General features: G+C 44.5%; 3 protein-coding genes across 5 annotated transcripts; 2 read left to right on the top strand and 1 right to left on the bottom strand.

Moving 5' to 3' along the window:
• Positions 1–90: 90 nt before the first annotated feature.
• LOC144006844 (actin filament-associated protein 1-like 1) lies at positions 91–13683 on the bottom strand. Of its 2 annotated transcripts, none has more exons than XM_077505914.1 (19): positions 13515–13683; positions 9521–9649; positions 9113–9193; positions 8756–8829; positions 8559–8688; positions 7412–7501; positions 7090–7301; positions 6688–6870; positions 5762–5854; positions 5446–5560; positions 4753–4890; positions 4400–4614; positions 3486–3631; positions 3329–3407; positions 2443–2554; positions 1962–2150; positions 1698–1867; positions 1368–1496; positions 91–398 (listed from the first exon to the last, which is right to left on the bottom strand). In XM_077505914.1, the coding sequence occupies exons 1-19, from the start codon at positions 13534–13536 to the stop codon at positions 372–374; spliced, it is 2334 nt and encodes a 777-aa protein (XP_077362040.1). In that variant the 5' UTR covers positions 13537–13683; the 3' UTR covers positions 91–371. The 2 variants fall into 2 exon arrangements, with proteins under 2 accessions (XP_077362040.1, XP_077362039.1); XM_077505913.1 differs by having other exon boundaries at positions 7412–7504.
• LOC144006846 (lactoylglutathione lyase-like) lies at positions 13356–16866 on the top strand. Of its 2 annotated transcripts, none has more exons than XM_077505918.1 (6): positions 13356–13869; positions 15155–15237; positions 15335–15475; positions 15655–15722; positions 15816–15905; positions 16205–16866. In XM_077505918.1, the coding sequence occupies exons 1-6, from the start codon at positions 13840–13842 to the stop codon at positions 16297–16299; spliced, it is 507 nt and encodes a 168-aa protein (XP_077362044.1). In that variant the 5' UTR covers positions 13356–13839; the 3' UTR covers positions 16300–16866. The 2 variants fall into 2 exon arrangements, with proteins under 2 accessions (XP_077362044.1, XP_077362042.1); XM_077505916.1 differs by lacking the exon at positions 13356–13869 and adding an exon at positions 14387–14845.
• Positions 16867–17508: 642 nt separating this feature from the next.
• Positions 17509–19297, top strand: znrd2 (zinc ribbon domain containing 2). Its single transcript, XM_077505915.1, has 4 exons — positions 17509–17647; positions 18115–18269; positions 18342–18426; positions 18684–19297. Exons 1-4 carry the CDS (start codon positions 17632–17634, stop codon positions 19154–19156), a joined length of 729 nt encoding a protein of 242 aa, XP_077362041.1. The 5' UTR covers positions 17509–17631; the 3' UTR covers positions 19157–19297.
• Positions 19298–19412: the final 115 nt, after the last annotated feature.

Below are 19412 nucleotides of genomic sequence, written 5' to 3' on the forward strand. Positions count from 1 at the left end.
ATGATTCATTTGGTTGTTCTAATATGGAAAGGTGCATCACTCAAGTCGTGCACTGGTTGGTGCTGCTACCCAAAGAAAGAGAAGACAAAGTAGACGTTGATCAAGTCTTTTTAGTTCAATTCCATAAAGTGCAGTAGCATAATACACTAAATCATAATCATCATAATAATTTAGGAGTCAACCAATCAGAAGCCAGGAGGCGCTGGGTCGTCGTTCACGTACTTTCTTAATGATATCCAGGTGAGAGGAGGGGCAGGGCCTGCGCTTACCTCCCGTCATGGCGTCAAGTTAACACAGCAAGGTGGCGTGTTGAAGGTCACGCCGACTGCGTGTCCGTTCGGGTCTCGACTTCGTCCTCCTCGTGGGCATCTTTACGTGCACGTCTTGGACTCCCACTCCTGCAAAACGGCAGCGGCGAGTCATCGCCGACAAATACTTAGGTATTGCAACTGGCCTTGAGTACTTATTATTCAAAACTACTCTTAACGTTTATGACCCATATTTGAAAGCAGACATCCGTATGACGACTTTTGAGACAAGATCACAAGATCTTGGAGGCCACCATTATGAAACCAAATCTTAAGCACTAAAAGTATTGATAACAAAAACATGACATTTTGAATTCTTTTTTTTTTTATGAAACAAAATAATATTTATCAACAAAATTTTGCTCACTTTTTTTTCATGAAAATTTTAAAATGAAATGAAATTTGGCACAGTCTATGAAGCATTTTTCATAAATAAATAAAAATAATAAATAATTTAAATTATTTAATGAATAAATAAAATAAAAAATAAACAATTTCCTTGTAGATGATGAGGTTTGTTGAAAGTCAAACTGTGGGACTCCAAAGTCAATTAATTAATTTATTATTATTTATTTATTTACGTTCAAAATTCAAATATTTTGACTTTTTTTTTTTTTTTTTTTTTTTTTGAAACCCAACGTTTAACTTTTGATGCCAGTTAATTTTTGGTTAGAAATTCAGATTTGGAGGCCTATTCGACAAGAGAATCTTGGTTTCAAATTTCAGTTGTTGGACTTGTGAGGGAGAGTATTTGATTTCTAAATTAAAGTTGTCTGACTTGAAGAACATAAGAAAAAAGGCTTACCGTTTCAAATTGCACGTGCAATGTGCAAACATTGCATACATGAAGTAACATAACATTAACTACCAAAATGAGCTCAATAAAGTGTGGCAATCGTTTTTGATGAGCTGTTTGCGCAACACCATAATGACATCATCCAAGCAGACAGCAGAGCAGATTTCTCCGCCAGGGTTAAACGCTGGGGGACGCAATTTGTAAATTGTTTTGCTATCAGGATAGTGAGCGCATGAAAGCAAAAGGCCGACACGCAAACTCACCTTGGCCTTCTGCATGACGTTTCCCTTGGCGGAGGCATAGAGAGAAGGCGGCCGCTTTCGCAGTTCTGAAGCCGAGTTGACGGGAATCACGTTGTTGTTGGACACTTTGTTTGCCTTTTCACTAGGCAACTGCACACACATACCACACATAAGCAGTGTGGAAGAAGAATCCTGAATACATCGTCCTGAATACATATGCGGCCTCAAGTGTGTTTCGCCCCCTAGTGGTTGGCTGATAAAGTGCAGCGGTTTACAGTCAACATCGCCCAGCATTTCACTGTGGCAGCCAAAATCGTGATCACAATTAAAGAAAAGAGAACGTTTTGCTACCTTGGCGGTGGGCGTGGCGCTAGTGGGCGGGGCCACGATGGCACCCCGGGCCAATGACTTGTTGAGGTTTTCTTTGACTTGGGTCAGCTTGAGCTCAAGTTCCACCCGCTCCTCCTCCTTCTGCCTGCACAGCGCCTCCAACTGGGCCAGACGACGCTCCACCACACCGTCTGCGCACACACACGTAAATATGCACGCATGCACAAACATAACACACACCATTGTGAACGCACAAACACAAATACAAACATACACGCAACTCACCTGTGGCGCCATTTCCCCTCAATTCCTTGGCGTCCTTCAATTCCTTCAAGGTTTTCCTTTCGCCGCGCAGGGCGTTGAGGGCACGTCTGAGGGCGTCCTTCTGCTTCTCCAGCTCCGCCTGCTGCGTCACGTATCTCCTGGCGTCGTCCTCGGCGCGCAGTTTCCCGTAGCGAGCGTACTGGTTGACGTCTGAAAGGCAAATAGTTAGTCAGCCATTTTGTATATACTGTAAAAATCCCAATATGCTGATTATAGAGTATCCGAGTAATCGTTTCAACCCTAGAGTCAAATATATAGTCTTCTAAAAATCCCTCAAAAGAGATTAGGGAATACTTGATTAATCGTCAACAATGGAGTCCACAAATGTAAAATCCTTTTGTAATGATTGAAGAGTCGAGAATCTTTCATCATTCCCAACTCGCCAATCACTAGAAGCGGATTGACGACGTCAAATTCGAATGATTGACGGATGGTAACTCACTGGAGGCATGTCTCTTGATGGCGGCCTGCTGCTCCGTCCTATCAGAGTCCCTGCTGGAGAAGGAGGCGTGGCGCCTCACCGCGCCTCCTCTGGCTACCACGCCGTCGTCATCCTGTAGTGACACGTGATGTTATTCTTATAATATTTTTGTTTTCTTCAGATTTTTTTTGTTTAATATTCAAGTAGTTTGACTTTTCGGGCATGTTTTTATGAAATTTTACATGGTTTGATTTTTGACATATTTTCAAGAATGTTTGGGTTTTAAATTCAAATGGTTATTGTTTTTTTTAGGCATATTTAAAAAAAAGTTAAATATGTTGGTCTTTATTCAAATAGTTTGACTTTTTAGTCATATTTTTCCAGACAATTTTGGTATAAATTAAAAGGCTGACTGGTTTCAAATTCCGTATGAAATTTGATGTGCATTATTCTACAAAATGTTGGTTTGAAGATTCCATTTTTTTTTTTTTTTTTAATTCTGAGGAAAAAAAATAATTCAGGAGTATTTTACTACTAAATCAAAGCTGTTTGACTTTTGAGGAACGTAAAAAAAAAAAAAAAGATTCCGATTTTAGATTCAAATTATTGATTTTTTTTTTTTTTTTCAGAAAATCTTAACGTACAATTTAAATAATGTTATTTTACTGGGATGTTTTTCCTCAAATTTAACACTGACTTTTGTCCGATATTTTTCAGGACACTGCGTATGGAATCATTCACTCCTCAGAATCTACATCATTAGCCTGAGAGAGCAGTTTTCAAAAAAAATTGAAAAAACACAATTCTTAGCAAGTACATTGGTATTTTTTCTTGATATCATAAGAGTAAGTTAAAAACATCTTTGGCAATTATGCTATTGGGAATATTTAGCGGACGGCAACCTCACCGCCACACTTTCGTAGACCTCGTCGTACGTGACGGCGCCACCGTAGGAGGAAGTTGCAGCGGCGGCAGCAGTGGCCCACCTGAGAGGAAGTGAGGCAAGAAAAAGAGCGACATGAAGGCGGGGAGGAAGTGGGCGGCGAAATGTGCGAGTGTCTCACAGGAAGGAGTGTCTGGCGGCGTGGCGGATGTCCGACAGCGTGTCCACGTCGACGTAGTCGTAGTGGAGCTCTTCGGGCAGGGCGCCACTGCCCGTCTCGGCCAACAGGACGCCCAGCCAGCGGCCAAGACTCTCCGAGCAGCTGGCCTGACCCACATGCAAACGTCAACACGAATCCCAATTCCACAATTGCAATTCCAACATTTTGCTCAATTTGAATTTTGGGGTTCAAATTTGAAGTCCGACTTCTGGCGCATATTTTTGACTTTTAAGGGTTAAATTTCCAGAACTCAAAGTTTGACTATTGGCACATATTTTACAGAATATTTTCATTTGAAATTCAAATTACAGTATGTTACTTTCGAGGTATATTATTCTGGAATTAGTTTAAAATTCCAATAGTTTGACTTTTGAGGCATATTTTAAGTAATTTTCTTTGAAAAATTTTTTCAGGTTTCAGGTTTATTTTTGAGACGTAATTTTCCCAATGATTTTAGGTTGAAATTCAAATACTTTGACAAGAGTTTAAAAATTTAGGCTTCGGCTTCAAATGGTTTGTCAATTTTTCCAGAGACTTGTATTTTAAAATCAATATTATTATTATTATTATTATTTTTTTAATGTTCCCCTCCCCAAAAAATGGGCTTAAAATTCAAATTGTGTGATTTTAGATGCATATTTTTCTTGAGTCATTTTGTAATTTAAATGACTTGACTGACAACGATTAGGGCCTGACCATTCATATTTTGCACTGTTTTTTTCCATGTCAAGCAAGGGAAAAAAATTATTATATTAGTCATTTTATATATTTTTTTATTAATTGGCCGATGAATACGTTTTCAGAATTTTGTTCTGTCAAATGTTTAGAATCGCCATATCGGTCGGACCCAAGTGATGATGATGTCACGTGATTACCTCCAAGGCCGCTAGCTCCGCCCCTCCCTGCAGGATGCGGAAGGAGAAGGGACGCTTGGGGCCAAGCCCCCCCGGCACCACCTCAGCCCCCCGCAGGGGGACCACCATGACGGGGGGCCGCTGGTCGCCCGGGTCCTTCTTTAGATTCAGACTTCCTGCTCGCACCGTGCACCAAAATTCCTTCCAGACTCCGCCCACACACGCGCTCAGATATCCTGGTAGGAGGAGGTGTTTGTACTGAGGTCAGCTGATCACACGAACCAATCAAACACACGCGCTCAGATATCCTGGTAGGAGGAGGTGTTTGTACTGAGGTCAGCTGATCACACGAACCAATCAACAACGAGTCTCACCGCAGCCAGGGTTGTCGTGGCGACCGGAGGGGACGGGCGGCCTGCGCTTGGAGAAGGTAATGATTTGATTGATGGTCTTTCCCGCCGCACGACTCATGGATCCCGTCAACTCCGACAAGGCGCCGCGCTTTGCTTTGCCTGGAATCCAAATACAGATGCTCAACATAGGGATTGATTGATTAATCAATCAATCAAATCAAACATATGTGTTAACTACTTCTACTGATATTCACGTACAAAAAAATAAATAAATAAATAAATAATAATTTTAAAAATAATGCAAAAAAAAAAACCTAAATACTAATGCTATTAATACTACTGTATCATGATATTTTTTAAAAATGATTCTTTGACTCTGACTCATTCCCAACTCCCCAATGACTATTTGTGATTTTGTGATGTCATTGGGATACAATAGCAGGAAGCGGCCAGGAAGGACGTCCTATCTGCTCCCGTCTCATTTCCTGTCGCCCCCTCGCACCACAAAGCACAAAACAAGAGCACAAAAAAACAACAAAAAGCAATATTTGTAGTAACCACTACAACTAATTAGCAATTAGGATTAAATTAGAAGCTTCAATTTTATCACCACAATTGGACATTGAGCGCATTAAAACATGGATCACCCATGCATGGCTAATAATAAAATCGATTAATGTGATTTGTGATTATTATGATTGAGTGTAAGACTACTGAGTGTGTCGCCAGCGTCCCGTCCTGGTCCTGGCGCCGGTCCATGCGTGAATGACTGACAGTCAGTGGTGGGCCCGCTGTCTGAGTCTGACGTTTGCCTGTCAGTCTGCAGCATCTGAGGAAGGAAAGCTTTGCGATCATTTTGTAACTTTTACTACGTTGAGGCTATCACTTTAAATGCTGCTAGGTTGTACGTCAACAACTTCCTGTTATCAACAACAAACACAGTAGCAGCTAATGAGGGCAATCAAGGCACACGTCATGGGTCGATATGCCTTGGAGGAGGTCTCCTGTGACTGTGAGGAGGATGAAGCACCTTGTCAAGTTCCGTCTTCCTCTGAACAACGGGAGAAGTTGATGCGTTGAGGGCGTCCATGTTGCCGCAATGGCTGCCCACATCTTGCACCACCTGGAAGTTTGTATTCACTTTGTAAAAAACACAACTTAAAAACAATATCTTATTATATTGTATTTATTTGTTAGACTGGGTCCTTTCCCCAGTCTAACATAAAACAGGAAACATTACTTTGTTTGGGGTCAATGACCCCAAAAGGGGGGATATGTGGTGGAATGGACTAAAGCGAACATGCACCAGAGAATAAAGGTCACTTTGCCCCATTGTGAAACGACATGAAAACATCTTAAACACTGGGTATCCTTTGAAAGGAATAACACCTCACATGAGTTAAAGAGTGTCCTCAACACTAAAAACGGTTGGGTCAAAAATAGCCCAAATTGGGTGAAAAATGGACTAACCAAACTTTTTGAGTTATTAAACATATTAGATTAATAATCCACAAAGCAAACTATTTTTGGTGAGTTATTCGTTTGACCCAACTTTTTGGGTAAATTGAATAACCCAATTGAACTGCCTCAAAAATGAACCAACCCAACTTTTTTGAGTTACAGTGTTGCCTCATTTTCCGCTGGGGTTAGGTTAAAAATATATATATATATTTGTTTTACATTTAATATAAATGTTTTAAGGCTCTAAAACCCCTCACCACACACGTTACACACTTTTCTCATCAAAGCATTTACATTTCCTCACATCTCTCTCTTGTTTACACGTTTCTCAATGTTCAAACCTTCACAAATTTTTTTTTTTTTTTTAAATGCATGCAAAATTGCACCCAAAAAACTCCGCGAAACAGCGAGGCCGCGTTATAGCGAGGGAACACTGCATTTAACCAAAAGCTGTTAAATTAATAACCCACAAAGCAATCCGATTTTGTTGCGTACCTTGATCCATCGCTGGGCCTGTTCTCTGCTCTGCACGGCCAGAACCAGAACCTCTCCGGCAGGCGTAGAGAAGCGCAGCTCGTGCCGTTTCTTCTTGCGTCCGTCCTTGTTGACGTAGAGGACACTGCACTGGCTGAGGGGAAGCTCCGTGTGGGGGGTGCTCTCCTTGATACTCTTGTAGCACTACATACACGAATACAGTTGATGACCACAAACTCTCCATGCATTTCTCTGTCTACCTCCATGATTGTCTGTCTTTTCCCATATTTCTGAGTCTTCTTCTCTGCCTGTCCCTCTCTTCCTTTCTTTCTCTTTCAGTCGCTTTCGTAGTCTATCAATCAGTCTCCTGGTTTTTCAGTCTCATCACTGCACACCCCCCTCGTCTGTGCGTGTCTGCCTCACCTGTAATTTGTCATCTCGCACAACCACCAGCTGTTTGGCCCACTGTCCGAATCGCTTCTTCCGCGGCAAAAAGGCGCAAATCCGGCAGTCCCTGACCGGCGCGTCGGGACTCCCATCCGTGGTGGTCCACCTCTGTGGAGGACTCTGCGTTTTGGCCTCCTCCTCCTCCTCGTAGGACTCGTAGGAGCTGCTCACCGCGTCCGAGTCGTTATCTGAGTGCATGGACAAGGCTTCCCTAAAGTAGTGCTTTTCAAATTGGGCTCTGGGGATAACGGCGAACCAGAAGTGTATTTCCGAGCTGAAAGGAATGAAGCGGACTCACAGGAGTTTTGGGGAGGCCCGTTGATCCTGGTGATGGGGTAGTTGTTGTCTGCATCTTCGTAGTAGGCGTCTTCCTCTGAGTTCCTGCAAGCTGCTGTACAATACCAAGAAGAATGAAAAGAAAACTCTTCTCTGATTGGCTGACAAATTTCACTTGAAAATATCCACTCAAACTGTTATGGGGCAAAATCTTGAAGGGTTCTCCAAGTGACCCCGGGTTTTCACCGGATGCGGTTGCGGTGCGGTGCGTCTTGACTGCGTGCTCCGGACGGGTCAATTTTTTTGTCAATCCACCGGCTCCGCACAGCTGCGGTCCGGCAGCTCCGTCGCCGCCCACTTCCCAACGTGTCTCGCGGGACCGCGCGCGCGCGATCATGTAGCATTTCACAACGACAAACATACAGAAAGTCTGTGCTCAACAGAGAAGCAGAAAGAGAGGTGGACTTCTTTTGATTTAACCTTTTCTTCTTCTTCTGCTATGAGATTCCATGCAGCATCCTTTTTTTGGTTGTCCTTATAAAAAGGATGTGCCGTGTCATATATTATTTTGTGGTTTTCCACCTCCAATAAAAACCTCTCCTCGTCCATGTTCGCTGGCGTCTAAACCGTGAATGAGCACATGGCCCGGCGACGCCCACGTCACGTTTTGCTGAAAAGCTTGCGAAATAGGAGCTGGCGAGTGTTTTATTCTGAAAGGTAACCGGAAATTTATTTTGAAACTGCGTCGGTCTTCCTGTCCCGCTCGATGTGTTTTGTGCTAGCTTGCCATTTGCCGGAGGCCTACCGCTGCGGCGTCCGGCAAAAATAGAAAATAGGTCTATCCTTGCGGAAGGCCTGCGGCACGCCGCAGCTGAGACGCAGTCGACACGCAACGCACCCGCAAGCGGTGTAAACTGCACCATTCGAATGAATGGAATCCAATTGCTTGCGTCACCGGACCGCACCGCAACCGCACCGCAACCGCACCGCAACCGCATCCGGTGAAAACCCGGGGTGAATGTGCCAAACTGACAGTGACAATTCGATTCAATTTGCATTACTTGCCCTGCAAACTTTCATTGGACAAGTTTAAAATTATTGATGAGAAGTTCCACAAAGATAATTTGTGTTCATGTCCGAAATGTGTATTAGCACGGATGCGGGCTCACCGTCCATGTTGGTGCTGAAGTACTGCGGGGCCGAGTCTGTGTCCAGTGGAAGGGCCTCCTCGTAGTAGTCCTCCGGGAGGGGTGTGGTGGGCAGCTGAGGGGGCGTGTCTGTGGGGGTGTCCGTGGGCGTCTGAGGGCAGCAAGCAAAAGTGTTCGACGTGTACGACAAAAAACAAAAGATCAAGTGGACAACTCACGGATTTGTCAGGAAGTGTTTCCTCTTCCTCCCTCTGTTGGGTGGGAGAGGTACTGAGCGCGTGCAGATCGCAGTCTGGTGAGGCAAGTGATGACATCATCATCAAGAGACTTGACAAGAACGTTTTTTGTTTTTGTTTGTTTTTTTGCATCGAGAGCCTGACCGATTAGTTTGCCGAGAGTCATTTTCAAATTGGCAAAAATTGGCAGATTTTTCGTTCTTTTTGTGGTGATAAAAAAATGAATGAACTGTGACTATCAACCAATCAATCGAGTATGGAAATTTTATTTGGTTCAATATCGGACCGGTCCTGTAAAAGTCGGGTCGGGCCTTAGTTGCAACTCATTGAAGGACTCACCAAAGCGCTCGAACAAGGACTCGACGAAGCTGGTGCCGTTGCCATGGAGACAGCTGTTGACGTACACGTCTGAGCCACCCCCTGTAGAAAATTTTTGATTAGACGGAAAAATCAACAGTAACACTGCTCAACAAATTTGAACTATATTTTTTAATCAGAGATACAAGTGAACTTTTTGTATGTTTTTCCACTACCACATAATATTTTAATAATCATTGCATAATACCCATAATATGTAATGCAGCGCAAGCTCTTTGAGGTCAAACCTCAAAACATAAAATGAAATTATCTAAAAAAGTTGATGTGCTAGAAAAAAAAAAAAAAAAAAAAAAAAGACTAATAACCTGAAGTCGACAGGAAGTGAAGTGAAATGTTCTTGTGTGTGTCTGTGTTGTCCTTATTTGGTACCTGACACCTGCAGCGTGCCCAGGATGTCACGCACGGACGCCATCTTGTCGGCGGTGGCGGCACTGATGCTCTCGCCGTCCAACATCTTGAGCAGAGTGGCCAGCTCGCTGACCAGTCGCTCCAACGCTTCTGCACACGTGCACACGCAAATACATTACTAACAATAAGTTGGTAATTGCCTATAGATGCCACAAGATGGCAGGCAAAGCACTATTTTTGTCTAAATGAAGCTCCTACATGTTATGTTCTGAGGTTGGATCCCAAAAGCGCAGACACAAATAAGATTTTAACTCTATTCGCATAACATCAGGAGGCGTAGAACAAACTTGACTAGACGAGAAACAATGAGAATGCATTGGGAATCACGAGACGCCAAGCCCCCTTGGGCTGCGGAGATGCACAGAGGAACAGTGGTAATAATCCGACAAACACACACTTCTTGGTTTGGCTTAAATAGACAGTCAATTGATCGGATTGGCTGTGACTAGACATGTGGGTAACAGGACTGACATGGAATTATTTGATTGGCTGTTGACCAAGTTAAGGGATTAAAGATTCTTGACATCACATAGCTCCTCACATCACATAGTATTTTTCCAGATGATAGTTACATCAGTTCAAAACAGACACTTGACCTCACAGTCATGACCCAAACATAACCCTTGCATGGCCCAAACTTAACCCTGGCATGACCCTGTCATGACACTACAAAAACCTTTTTGATTTCTGCCCTTAAAATTAAAAACCAGGACATGATTTCAAATTGACAGAGTAGAAGATTCATAAAGGAGACTATGAATCATCATCATCATCACGGGCTTGGTCCGGAACATCCGTGAGAAAATCTGCAAAATATGTTTGTTAATGATTGCTTTCCAAAGTAAAAGCAGATGTTTGCAAACGTCCCATTTTGAAAATAATCAGTGTGCTTGCATGGGGGACTCCACAAACTGGAGAACATTCACTCTCGAGAGATTGAAATTCCAAAAATTTGGACAATTTGAAGTTCAAAAAGGCCTCTGAATGATTCAACCAGAATCAAAAGCCAGTTTGATAATTGATTATCTGTCGATAAATTGATGAATGGTTGTACCTCTATTACATTCTTTGTAGAAAATCATGGAAAATGGAGAAACATTAACACATCGCTGTCAATGAATATTGATTATGACACGATTAAACGCACATTTTTCAACATGTGTGTAACAGCTGAAGGCCGAGAATAAATATCTGATGGTGTCCATCTTTTTTATTGTCATGTTTTTGTTTTTTTTTCTTCAAAGTTATTGTGTTCGTGTCAAAAGCTGACATCCTGTTTTTGAGTGTGACACCGTATGTGTGTATGTGTGCGACCTTGAACATCCTGATGCCTCTCTCAGTCAGGATGCTTCCTTCCATAGAGGAAATGAGGGTAAAAGTGCAGTAGAAAAGTGGATGCGAGGCCGGTCTGTTGTCATCATCAATAGCGACGACGACGACGTTATCGTGACCAAGACGGAAGTTTAAACACGAAAGATGAACTTGGAAGTAAAACACAAAAACAGTTTTTTTTCCCCCTGGAAAACAAGCCTGGTGGTTGAAAACATGGAAGTTTCACACGTTACGGGTGGAAGCTGAACACGGAACGTTTAAACCTGGAAACGAAAAACAAGGACCGAGCTCGAGTGCGTGTCCTGGTTCTTGCTTCTCTCACACACACGCAGACAATAGTGCATTGTCTCCTGACATCAGAAGGCAACTCGGAGACAAACCGACGCGCGCACGCAGTCAAAAATGGGGCGTGGCTCACACACACCACCACAGCTGCATTGTGTGTGTGAGCAGCCATTCATGAGTCCAAACAGCAGCTGTGAGCGAGCGAGCGTACGAGCAGCTGTAGTTTCCTGTCTGGGTTGTTGACAACTTCTGCATGTCCATGGCCGTCTTTGGACGGCCATTTTGTGTGTGTGTGTGTGTGTGTGTGTGTGTGTGTGTGTGGGTGGGTGTGTGTGTGTGTGGCAAATACAGCCTAACCCGAGAAAAGTGACAGAAATTATTTAAAATTTTGATTAAATTTACCTTTTATGGGTAAAACATTTTTAATTGCATCATACCTTTTTTTCTCAAAAATTCTCAAGTTTTGCTAATAAAATTTTGACTTTATTCGTGTAAAATTACATATTTGTTTGCTTAGATTTTTACTTCGTCCACATAAATTGCAATTTTTTTTCATCTAGTACCCATTTTTGTTTATTTTTTATCTTATCAATTAGTACCCTTTTTCAAGTATGTCTCCTGTATATAACTGGCGTGTATGAAGACTTTAGTGCTTCATCTGCAAGTCACATGACTGTCCATCTTATTCACGTTTTCCTTTTGCGGTGTTTTGACGGTGATCCCAATTAAAACGGGACATTGTTAGGGTTAGCCATTTGATAAAATTCCATTTCCAGTTCGTCACAGTAACCAGATGTCAGCTCAGTTCCCGTCAAACGCGGCAGAAACGTGCGGGACAACGGCCTATCATTCATTTTCATGAGAATCTTTTCTGTTTGTACTGTTGTCACGTCCATCCAGATTAAAAAAAAAAAAAAAAAGTGCCGTCATCCTGATGGGACTGGAAGAGTCGCCTTGTTTGCATGTGGCTGATGTTTGTAATTTCAGGCCAAGAGCCTGAAGAAGATCAGCTGTTCAACCAGCTTGTGGTCCGCTTCGCCCACACTGCCGGCATTGTAACCCCCCAAACACCCCCCCCACACACACACACACACACACCCCCCAACACACCACATATGCGCACGCGCACAGTCATGAGACTGGGACCATGCGACTCCAATTTTAGATCAACTGAGTGTCTTTGTGATCTTCTTCTCACACCAAACGACGATGAACGTGTCTGTTGTGCGTTTCTTGCTCTTCTCCTTCATCTTTTGCCAGACACTGGTCCTTTGCGGGCGTGTGCGTGTGGGGGGTGGGGGTTAGAGTTCACAACTTGGCGCCCAGGCAGAGACAATCGGCGTCTTCAGTTTTAGTAGCTCGTCATTCAATTTGGGGTGTTTCGACGGCAATGACGACCCGCCAAAACTTGTCGCTTTTGGAATTCTTTTTACAACTCTGTGCTAACTGTGCTAATGAAAAATGGGGAGGTGTGGGGGTCCATCAGTGCACCAACACAACTAGAGAGTCAAGTCAAGTCATTTGTATTTATGAGGGAGCTGGGAAAAGAGGTGAACGAGAAGAGAAAGTGGCAAGCGTGTAAGAAGGAACGAGGCTATAGGAGGACGCAAGGGTAGGAAGCTTAGTTGCAAGGAAAGTGGGTGAGCGAGTGGAGAAGAGGTCAGGGGATGAGGAGAGGAGAGAAGCATGGAAGGAAGTGACGGACAAAAGGAGGAGGGAAAATGTAGGGGGTTAGGGAGCAAGGCAATGTGACCAGAGAGGAGTAAAGTATATATGGAAGGAAGCAGCAAAGGAGGCAAGTGAACAAAAAGGAGATGAAGGAGCAGGGAATGAGAAGGAGGCTAGAAAGGAAGAAAAGTAGGCAAGGCGGCATAGAAAAGAAGAAGGTGAGAGAACGAGTGAAGGAGACCAGAGAGTAAGGAGAGGATAGAGGCAAGGAGAAAAGGAGTCAAGTGGGCAGGGAAGGAGGCTGGGGAGAAAGGGCAGGCGAGGACGCAAGAAAAGAGGTGACGGAGCGCAAGTCATTAAAATGGACGCTTCCGGTCGTACGCGTCCACATCCTCTGATGACGTCACCGTAGCTGCTTGGAGGAACTTGGCTATGACGTCACCCTCAAGCCCCGTAACGGTTCCAACCCAAACACAAAAAGTCTTCCAAAACACTCACACGCTCGGTTTTCGAGTGAACTTTGTCCACTGAAGTTGCTCGTAAGTTGGCGCTCACTTCGGGTGCTATGACGTCAACTTGACGTCAAGGCGGCTAACAGCTAGCAAAGTAGCGGCGAGGTGACGTCAAGTTGAAGCTCAACTTCTTCCAGAAAGTTGACGTGAAAACTCACCGCTTTGGCGTTTGGGCTCCATGCGCTCCAAATGTCCTCTTGGCTACTTTTGGTGTCCACTGGCGACCACTTCCGCCGCTTAGTCGTGGTCTTGGGTACGGACCACCGCGAGGCGAGGCGAGGCAAGAGCGCAGCCGGCTTGAGTGAGCCTCCGGACGGCCGCAGCCGAGCAAACTGACCGCCACCGGATGGACCAAGGGCGGTAGGACCGCCGCTGGACTGCGCGAACGCTCCCGGGTCCTAGCGCCGCGAAAAAAAAGTGTAAAATAAACCAGGCGGAAGACCAGTCTCCACGCTGTTACTTTAAGATGTCGCATTTGAAAAGATGCCCCACGAAACATCATTCATTCAAAAGGTTTGGTTTTCTGATTTCTCATCCGCATTATCTCAGTTGTAAACGAGAGACGATGGAAACATCTTTATTGGTTTTGAATCTTTCGGATATGATCAAGATTCAAAACAAACTTCTGTTTTTCAGCATCCCGTCATCCAGTGTCGTGTCCTCGACGGTACAACCGTGTGTAGAACACACAATATTCACAAACTACACAACATAGTTATCTGCGTTTTGTTGCTCTTGGCAACCAGCAGCATCCTTGTGCACTGAGGAGCTGCAAACACCAGAGGGCAGCAGAGAGAGAGAGAGAGAGAGAGAGAGAGAGAGAGAGAGAGAGAGAGAGAGAGAGAGAGAGAGAGAGAGAGAGAGAGAGAGGCAGATCAATAAGATAAGGTAATACGTTTATTTTAAATTTAAATTTCAAACACGGTTGTGAGCTGTGGGCAACAGCAACACCTGCAATACACGAGTGTCCCCATTGCGTTTATGGGTTTTACTGTTCAATAAATGGCTGTCCTATCCCACATGCAAAGGCATATAATAGTGAGCAAGTCCAAAACCATGAAAAAAAAAATTACTTCCAAAACTTGTGAGGCTGTGACATGGAACTCCCTGTCAACTTGTAACAATGTGGGACGGCAGCCGCCAGGCTAGCCCAGCCCAGCATGACACATGCTGACACACGCAGCTACATTCCTGTTCGGGCGCGCCTGTCTGATGCCTTCGGGCGTGCTCGTCAAGGTGAGCAGAACGTCGCTTGTCGTCTTTGGAAAGACGTTCCGGCCTCCCCCAACGTGGCCGAGGTCAACTTCGAAAACGGCCTCGTGAACCTTTGCCAAGGTTCCCGCAAGTTGGAATCTGAACGCAGAATCTGACGGGTTAAGCAGGTGCTTCTGCGTCTCTCCGAGTCTTCCCAAGCGCCGCCGTCATGGATAAAGCTTTGTCGGAGGAAGCGGTGGCTGAAGCCTGCAAGGACGGCGACCCTGCCACCAAGGTCACATCTCACATCGTTGCATTTCTCGCTTCCCATCCGCTCGGGACTGTTCGGTGCCGCGCTGCTAAAGTTAGCTGACCACGAGTGTCCTGTCACATTGCCTACGTTCACCGTGACAGCTGATCAAATTTGTTGGAAAATACCAACACATTTTCTTATCTTTATCCATCTATGCCATTGAAGTTTGGTTTAATTAACAAATTGAAATCAAGAGCTAGAACATGGCATAATAGTAAACATATACAAGACATCAAACTCACAATAAAGAATGCATATTATGCTAATGAGGAGTTTCTTTGCTGACTTTAGGACTACATGATGCAGCAGACCATGCTGAGGGTCAAAGATCCCGCACGCTCCCTCGACTTCTACACGCGAATCCTCGGAATGACGTCAGTGCCCGCACGCCGTCGGAGGCCTCGCGACTTGCAACTCGCACGCCCCCTTAATAAGTGCGCCTGTCTGTGTGCGCGTTTGTATTTATGTTAGTCTGCTGCAGAAGATCGACTTCCCGTCGGTGCGCTTCAGCCTTTACTTCCTGGGCTTCGAGAACAAAGCGGATATTCCATCCGACATCCGGGAGAGGACGGCCTGGACGTTTTCCCGCCGAGCCACCTTGGAGCTCACCCAGTGCGTAAACAAACAATTGTCATCTTCATCCATTGGAAGTGGAACAAAAGTGCAAAGTAGTTCCAGTTACACTATTAACTTTATTTAAACATACTGCTCAATAGAATAACTTCAAGTATGTGTTCGTTATTTAAAAACATATATATTTGTGACAATTCATCTGTGTGGGTGCGTGCCAGTAACTGGGGCTCCGAGTCTGATGCAAGCTTGTCTTACCACAACGGAAACAGCGACCCCATCGGTTTTGGTGAGAACTGCAGCTGCTCTTTCTCGTCTCAACATTTGGAATTGAAAGTGACTTTTTTTTTCAATGATTTTTATTTTTATTTTTAATCTAAAGGTCACATTGGCATCGCTGTGCCCGACGTTGGCATCGCTTGTCACTTGTTTCAATCTCTGGGTGTCACCTTCATCAAGAAACCACACTCTGGTAAACGCATGCAACAAAAAATTGACTTTAGTTCCTTAAAATGTCCACCAGAAATCCCGTCGTAGTGATTGGGGAGTCAGGAATGATGATAAGTTTTTCAGATCGTGGACTATATAGTCAACTCAAGGGCTGAAATTACTAATTGTATACTCCGGAATGATTAATTAAAATTAATTAATTAAAAAAAAAAAAAGATATAATGAACACTGACCGATTAATCGGTTCTGCCCACAAATAACTATAATGGGATTTGTTACTTAGTGTTTGTTACCGTGACAACGGTTTTGTGGTGTTGACAGGCAAGAGGAAAGGCCTGGCCTTCATTCAGGATCCCGACGGGTACTGGATCGAGATCTTCACTCCGGGCAAGATGGCGGACTTGATGGCTCCTTGATGCTGATCTGCTGACAAACGGATGGACAAACAGAATTTTTGATTGTTGTTACCATAATGCGACTGCTTTAGTTTGGCAAGTCAAGCAAGGTGATGTCATCAGTGAAATGACATCATTATGCAGCGACAGTGAGATTTTCTGATGTGTGTGAGGTTTTTGGCATGTCAGGTTGTTTTTGTCACGTGTGAAGGTTTTAGTGGCTGTGAAAGATTCTTACTATGAGAGGTTTTTGGCATGTGTGAGTTAATTTTTGGTGAGAACGAGAGTTTCTTATTGTACACAAGAGGTTGTTTAGTGAAGTTTTTTTGGTGAATGCGAAGTTCAGTGAGGGTTTCTGGTGTTTTAGTGCGTATGTGTGAGAGATTTGTTGTGTGACATGTTCTTTGTATGTGTGACCTTTTTATGTGTCATAGTTTTTTTTATATGTGACATTTGCATTTGAGAGCGCGAGCGCTACAAAACAATCGAGTTTGTTGACATGCGCCTCGAACAAAGCCACACACATGTAAGACTTGACGGCCTGCGGCTTCTTTGTCCAAGGTTTTCAAATAAAGGAATTTGATTGTATTCTACCTCCTGTCGGCTAAAGGTCAAATAGGAAGCACATCATGTTTTAGTTACAAAGGAATTCTCTCTTTCTTCATTTGTTGTTGTTAATGTTCTTGTTTCCGTGATGTTTTGCAGTAAAGTAGCCCCCACCCCATAATGGGCGGTGCTTACATTCCAGACCGTTACAGGATAATGTCATACAGAATATGAGAATTCAAAATATAAACAGGGAGATATACATTTCGAATAACAACAATGGCCTAGTTTATAAAGTCAGTCCCATTTTTTCCAAACTATCATCTGACAAGATCCATAATCAGACAGTTGTCACTTTCTGTCGGCGTTTCTTGTCACTCATCTTCAATCTGGTTGAAGATGAATAGACTGATGTAAAATTTAGTGTCCAACTAGTGTGCTGCCATCTCGTGGTCAATAGTGGAATTCGACCCAAGATAAACAGGCAGAACAAAATCAAGTGACAAGTTTGACAACGACAACTCTTTACAAAAATATCTGCAATTAAGCTGGAGCGCAAACCTGCCACCCGCGATGGAGGGTCATTACAATCATTTTGTTCCAGATATAGTCTTTCAAGTGCTTTCTGGAGAAAAAAAGACAACACAAATGTGCCAAGATTGGTCCCGCCCCCGTCCCTGCAGTTCCACCAAAGCGCCGGCGGGAGACAGCAGCGCTCCAGAAAGGACGTTCGCCTCCCCGCCAGTTGTTGCGAAGAAAAATTGTGACGTCAGGACGCTGTACGTGCGTGAGGCGCCGCGCAGCAACATGTCGCTTCATGGAGGTTTGTTGTTGTTTTGCTTGCTTGTTTTGCCTGCTTAGCAATTCCCAGACGCCGAGACAAGTGATGCTCTTTACGAACTCTTTGGAAAAAATTCTCTACTGTCTTGACTTTTGCGAACTTGACGTTTGGTTGTTTGGCTAACGTTAGCGCGGTTTTGCTAGCTAGCAGCTAGCTACTTTGTCACACTTGAGCTAAGTGCTGTTCGCCAGATGGGTCAAAGTCTTGTTTGACGCTTGGAACATGCTGGGAATGACTTCAAATTTACAATTTCGCAGTTTTTTTGGTGTATAAATGTAAAGTGATATGAATGTAGTAAAAGACAGCAAAATAAAAGGTCATTATTGTAATTCTAAAATTCCAAGTATAAAATTTACAAAAACAATGGACAATGTTACTTTAATTACAAGTAAAATGTAGTTTGTTTGTTTTTTAAATTGGTCTTTTTCTATTTGGTCCTGTAACGCCAGAGGAGGAAGAAGATTTGGAGTGGGAGCCCCCCACCGAGGCTGAGATGAAGGTGATCCAGGCTCGCAGGGAGAGACAGGACCAGATCAGCAAGGTCATGGGGGATTACCTCCTCAAAGGCTACAAGATGCTGGGCGAGTGCTGCGAAGTCTGCGGAGTAAGTGTCGTGCACGTGTGCGCACACATGCAGGAGCCATTTTGTGTCATTCTGAGCGTTGTTTGTTTGCAGACCATTTTACTGCAGGACCGCACACGCAAGAACTATTGTGTCTCGTGTCAGGAGCTGGACTCTGACGTTGACAAGGATAACCCTGGTAAGACACACCCACACACATTGACTTTAGACAACTTTGTTGAAATGTCATAAGCATATTTTAATTAAACATCTCTTCAGATTTGCAAAATGCTGAAGTTTTGTTTTTGTTTTTGTCCCAGACTAATAGAAATCATGTCTTCAAAAGTTTAATGAAAATAAGTAAAGAGCTCCCTATACTTTTCTACAGTAAATAGTTTTCCAAAACTTTGACCTACTTTATTAGCTTTAGTCCGCTAAAAATGAGTGTCCTGTCAGCCCTCAATGCACAGGCGGCGCTGTCCCAAGTGCGAGAGCGGCGTCTGGCAGCTCAGTCTCCGGCGCCGTCCGATCCGACCTACGTCAATGGCATCGCCAGCGCCGACTGCGGCGGCGCCGTCCCCCAACCCAGACCGGAGCACTGCGAGGGGGCGGCGGCCGGGGGCAGAGCCGTCCCTCCCGCGGCCGCAGCCCCGCCCGCGCCGGCATCCCCCGCCGCCATCGTCCCCGGAGCCGCAAGCGCCATCCCGGGGGCCGGCACCGCTGCCCGCCCCCCGCCGCCCAGCGCGGCATTGCGTCCGGTAGCTCGGCGTCCCGTGCTGCAGGACGCCGAAGAGGCGGTGCTGAACAAAATGCGCTGGGCCAGCAGCCAGCTGCAAACGTGCGCCTCGCTGGAGTCCAGCATCCAGCTGTGCAACCTGATCTCCAGCTGCGCCACCTCCCTGCGCAGCCTGCGGGAAATCAGCCAATGAGGGCGCTTTGCCCTTTGAACTCTGAAGCATGTGGGCCGACAAGCGTGCGAGGCGTCGCGGGAGAGCTCTGTTGTTTTTCTAAGTTATTTTGTCTTTTCAAAGCATTTGGCCATTAAAATGATTCCACTGTTTCCATGGCAACCTATTGTCTGCTCACTTGACTTCTGTACTTCTTGATCCGCATTAAAAGAAAAAAAAAAAAATCTTCCCGACAACAATCCCCAACTCCTCCAACATAAAAGCCAAAAATTGTGAA

Source organism: Festucalex cinctus, chromosome 18 (assembly GCF_051991245.1).
Source record: "Festucalex cinctus isolate MCC-2025b chromosome 18, RoL_Fcin_1.0, whole genome shotgun sequence".
Lineage (NCBI taxonomy): Eukaryota > Metazoa > Chordata > Actinopteri > Syngnathiformes > Syngnathidae > Festucalex > Festucalex cinctus.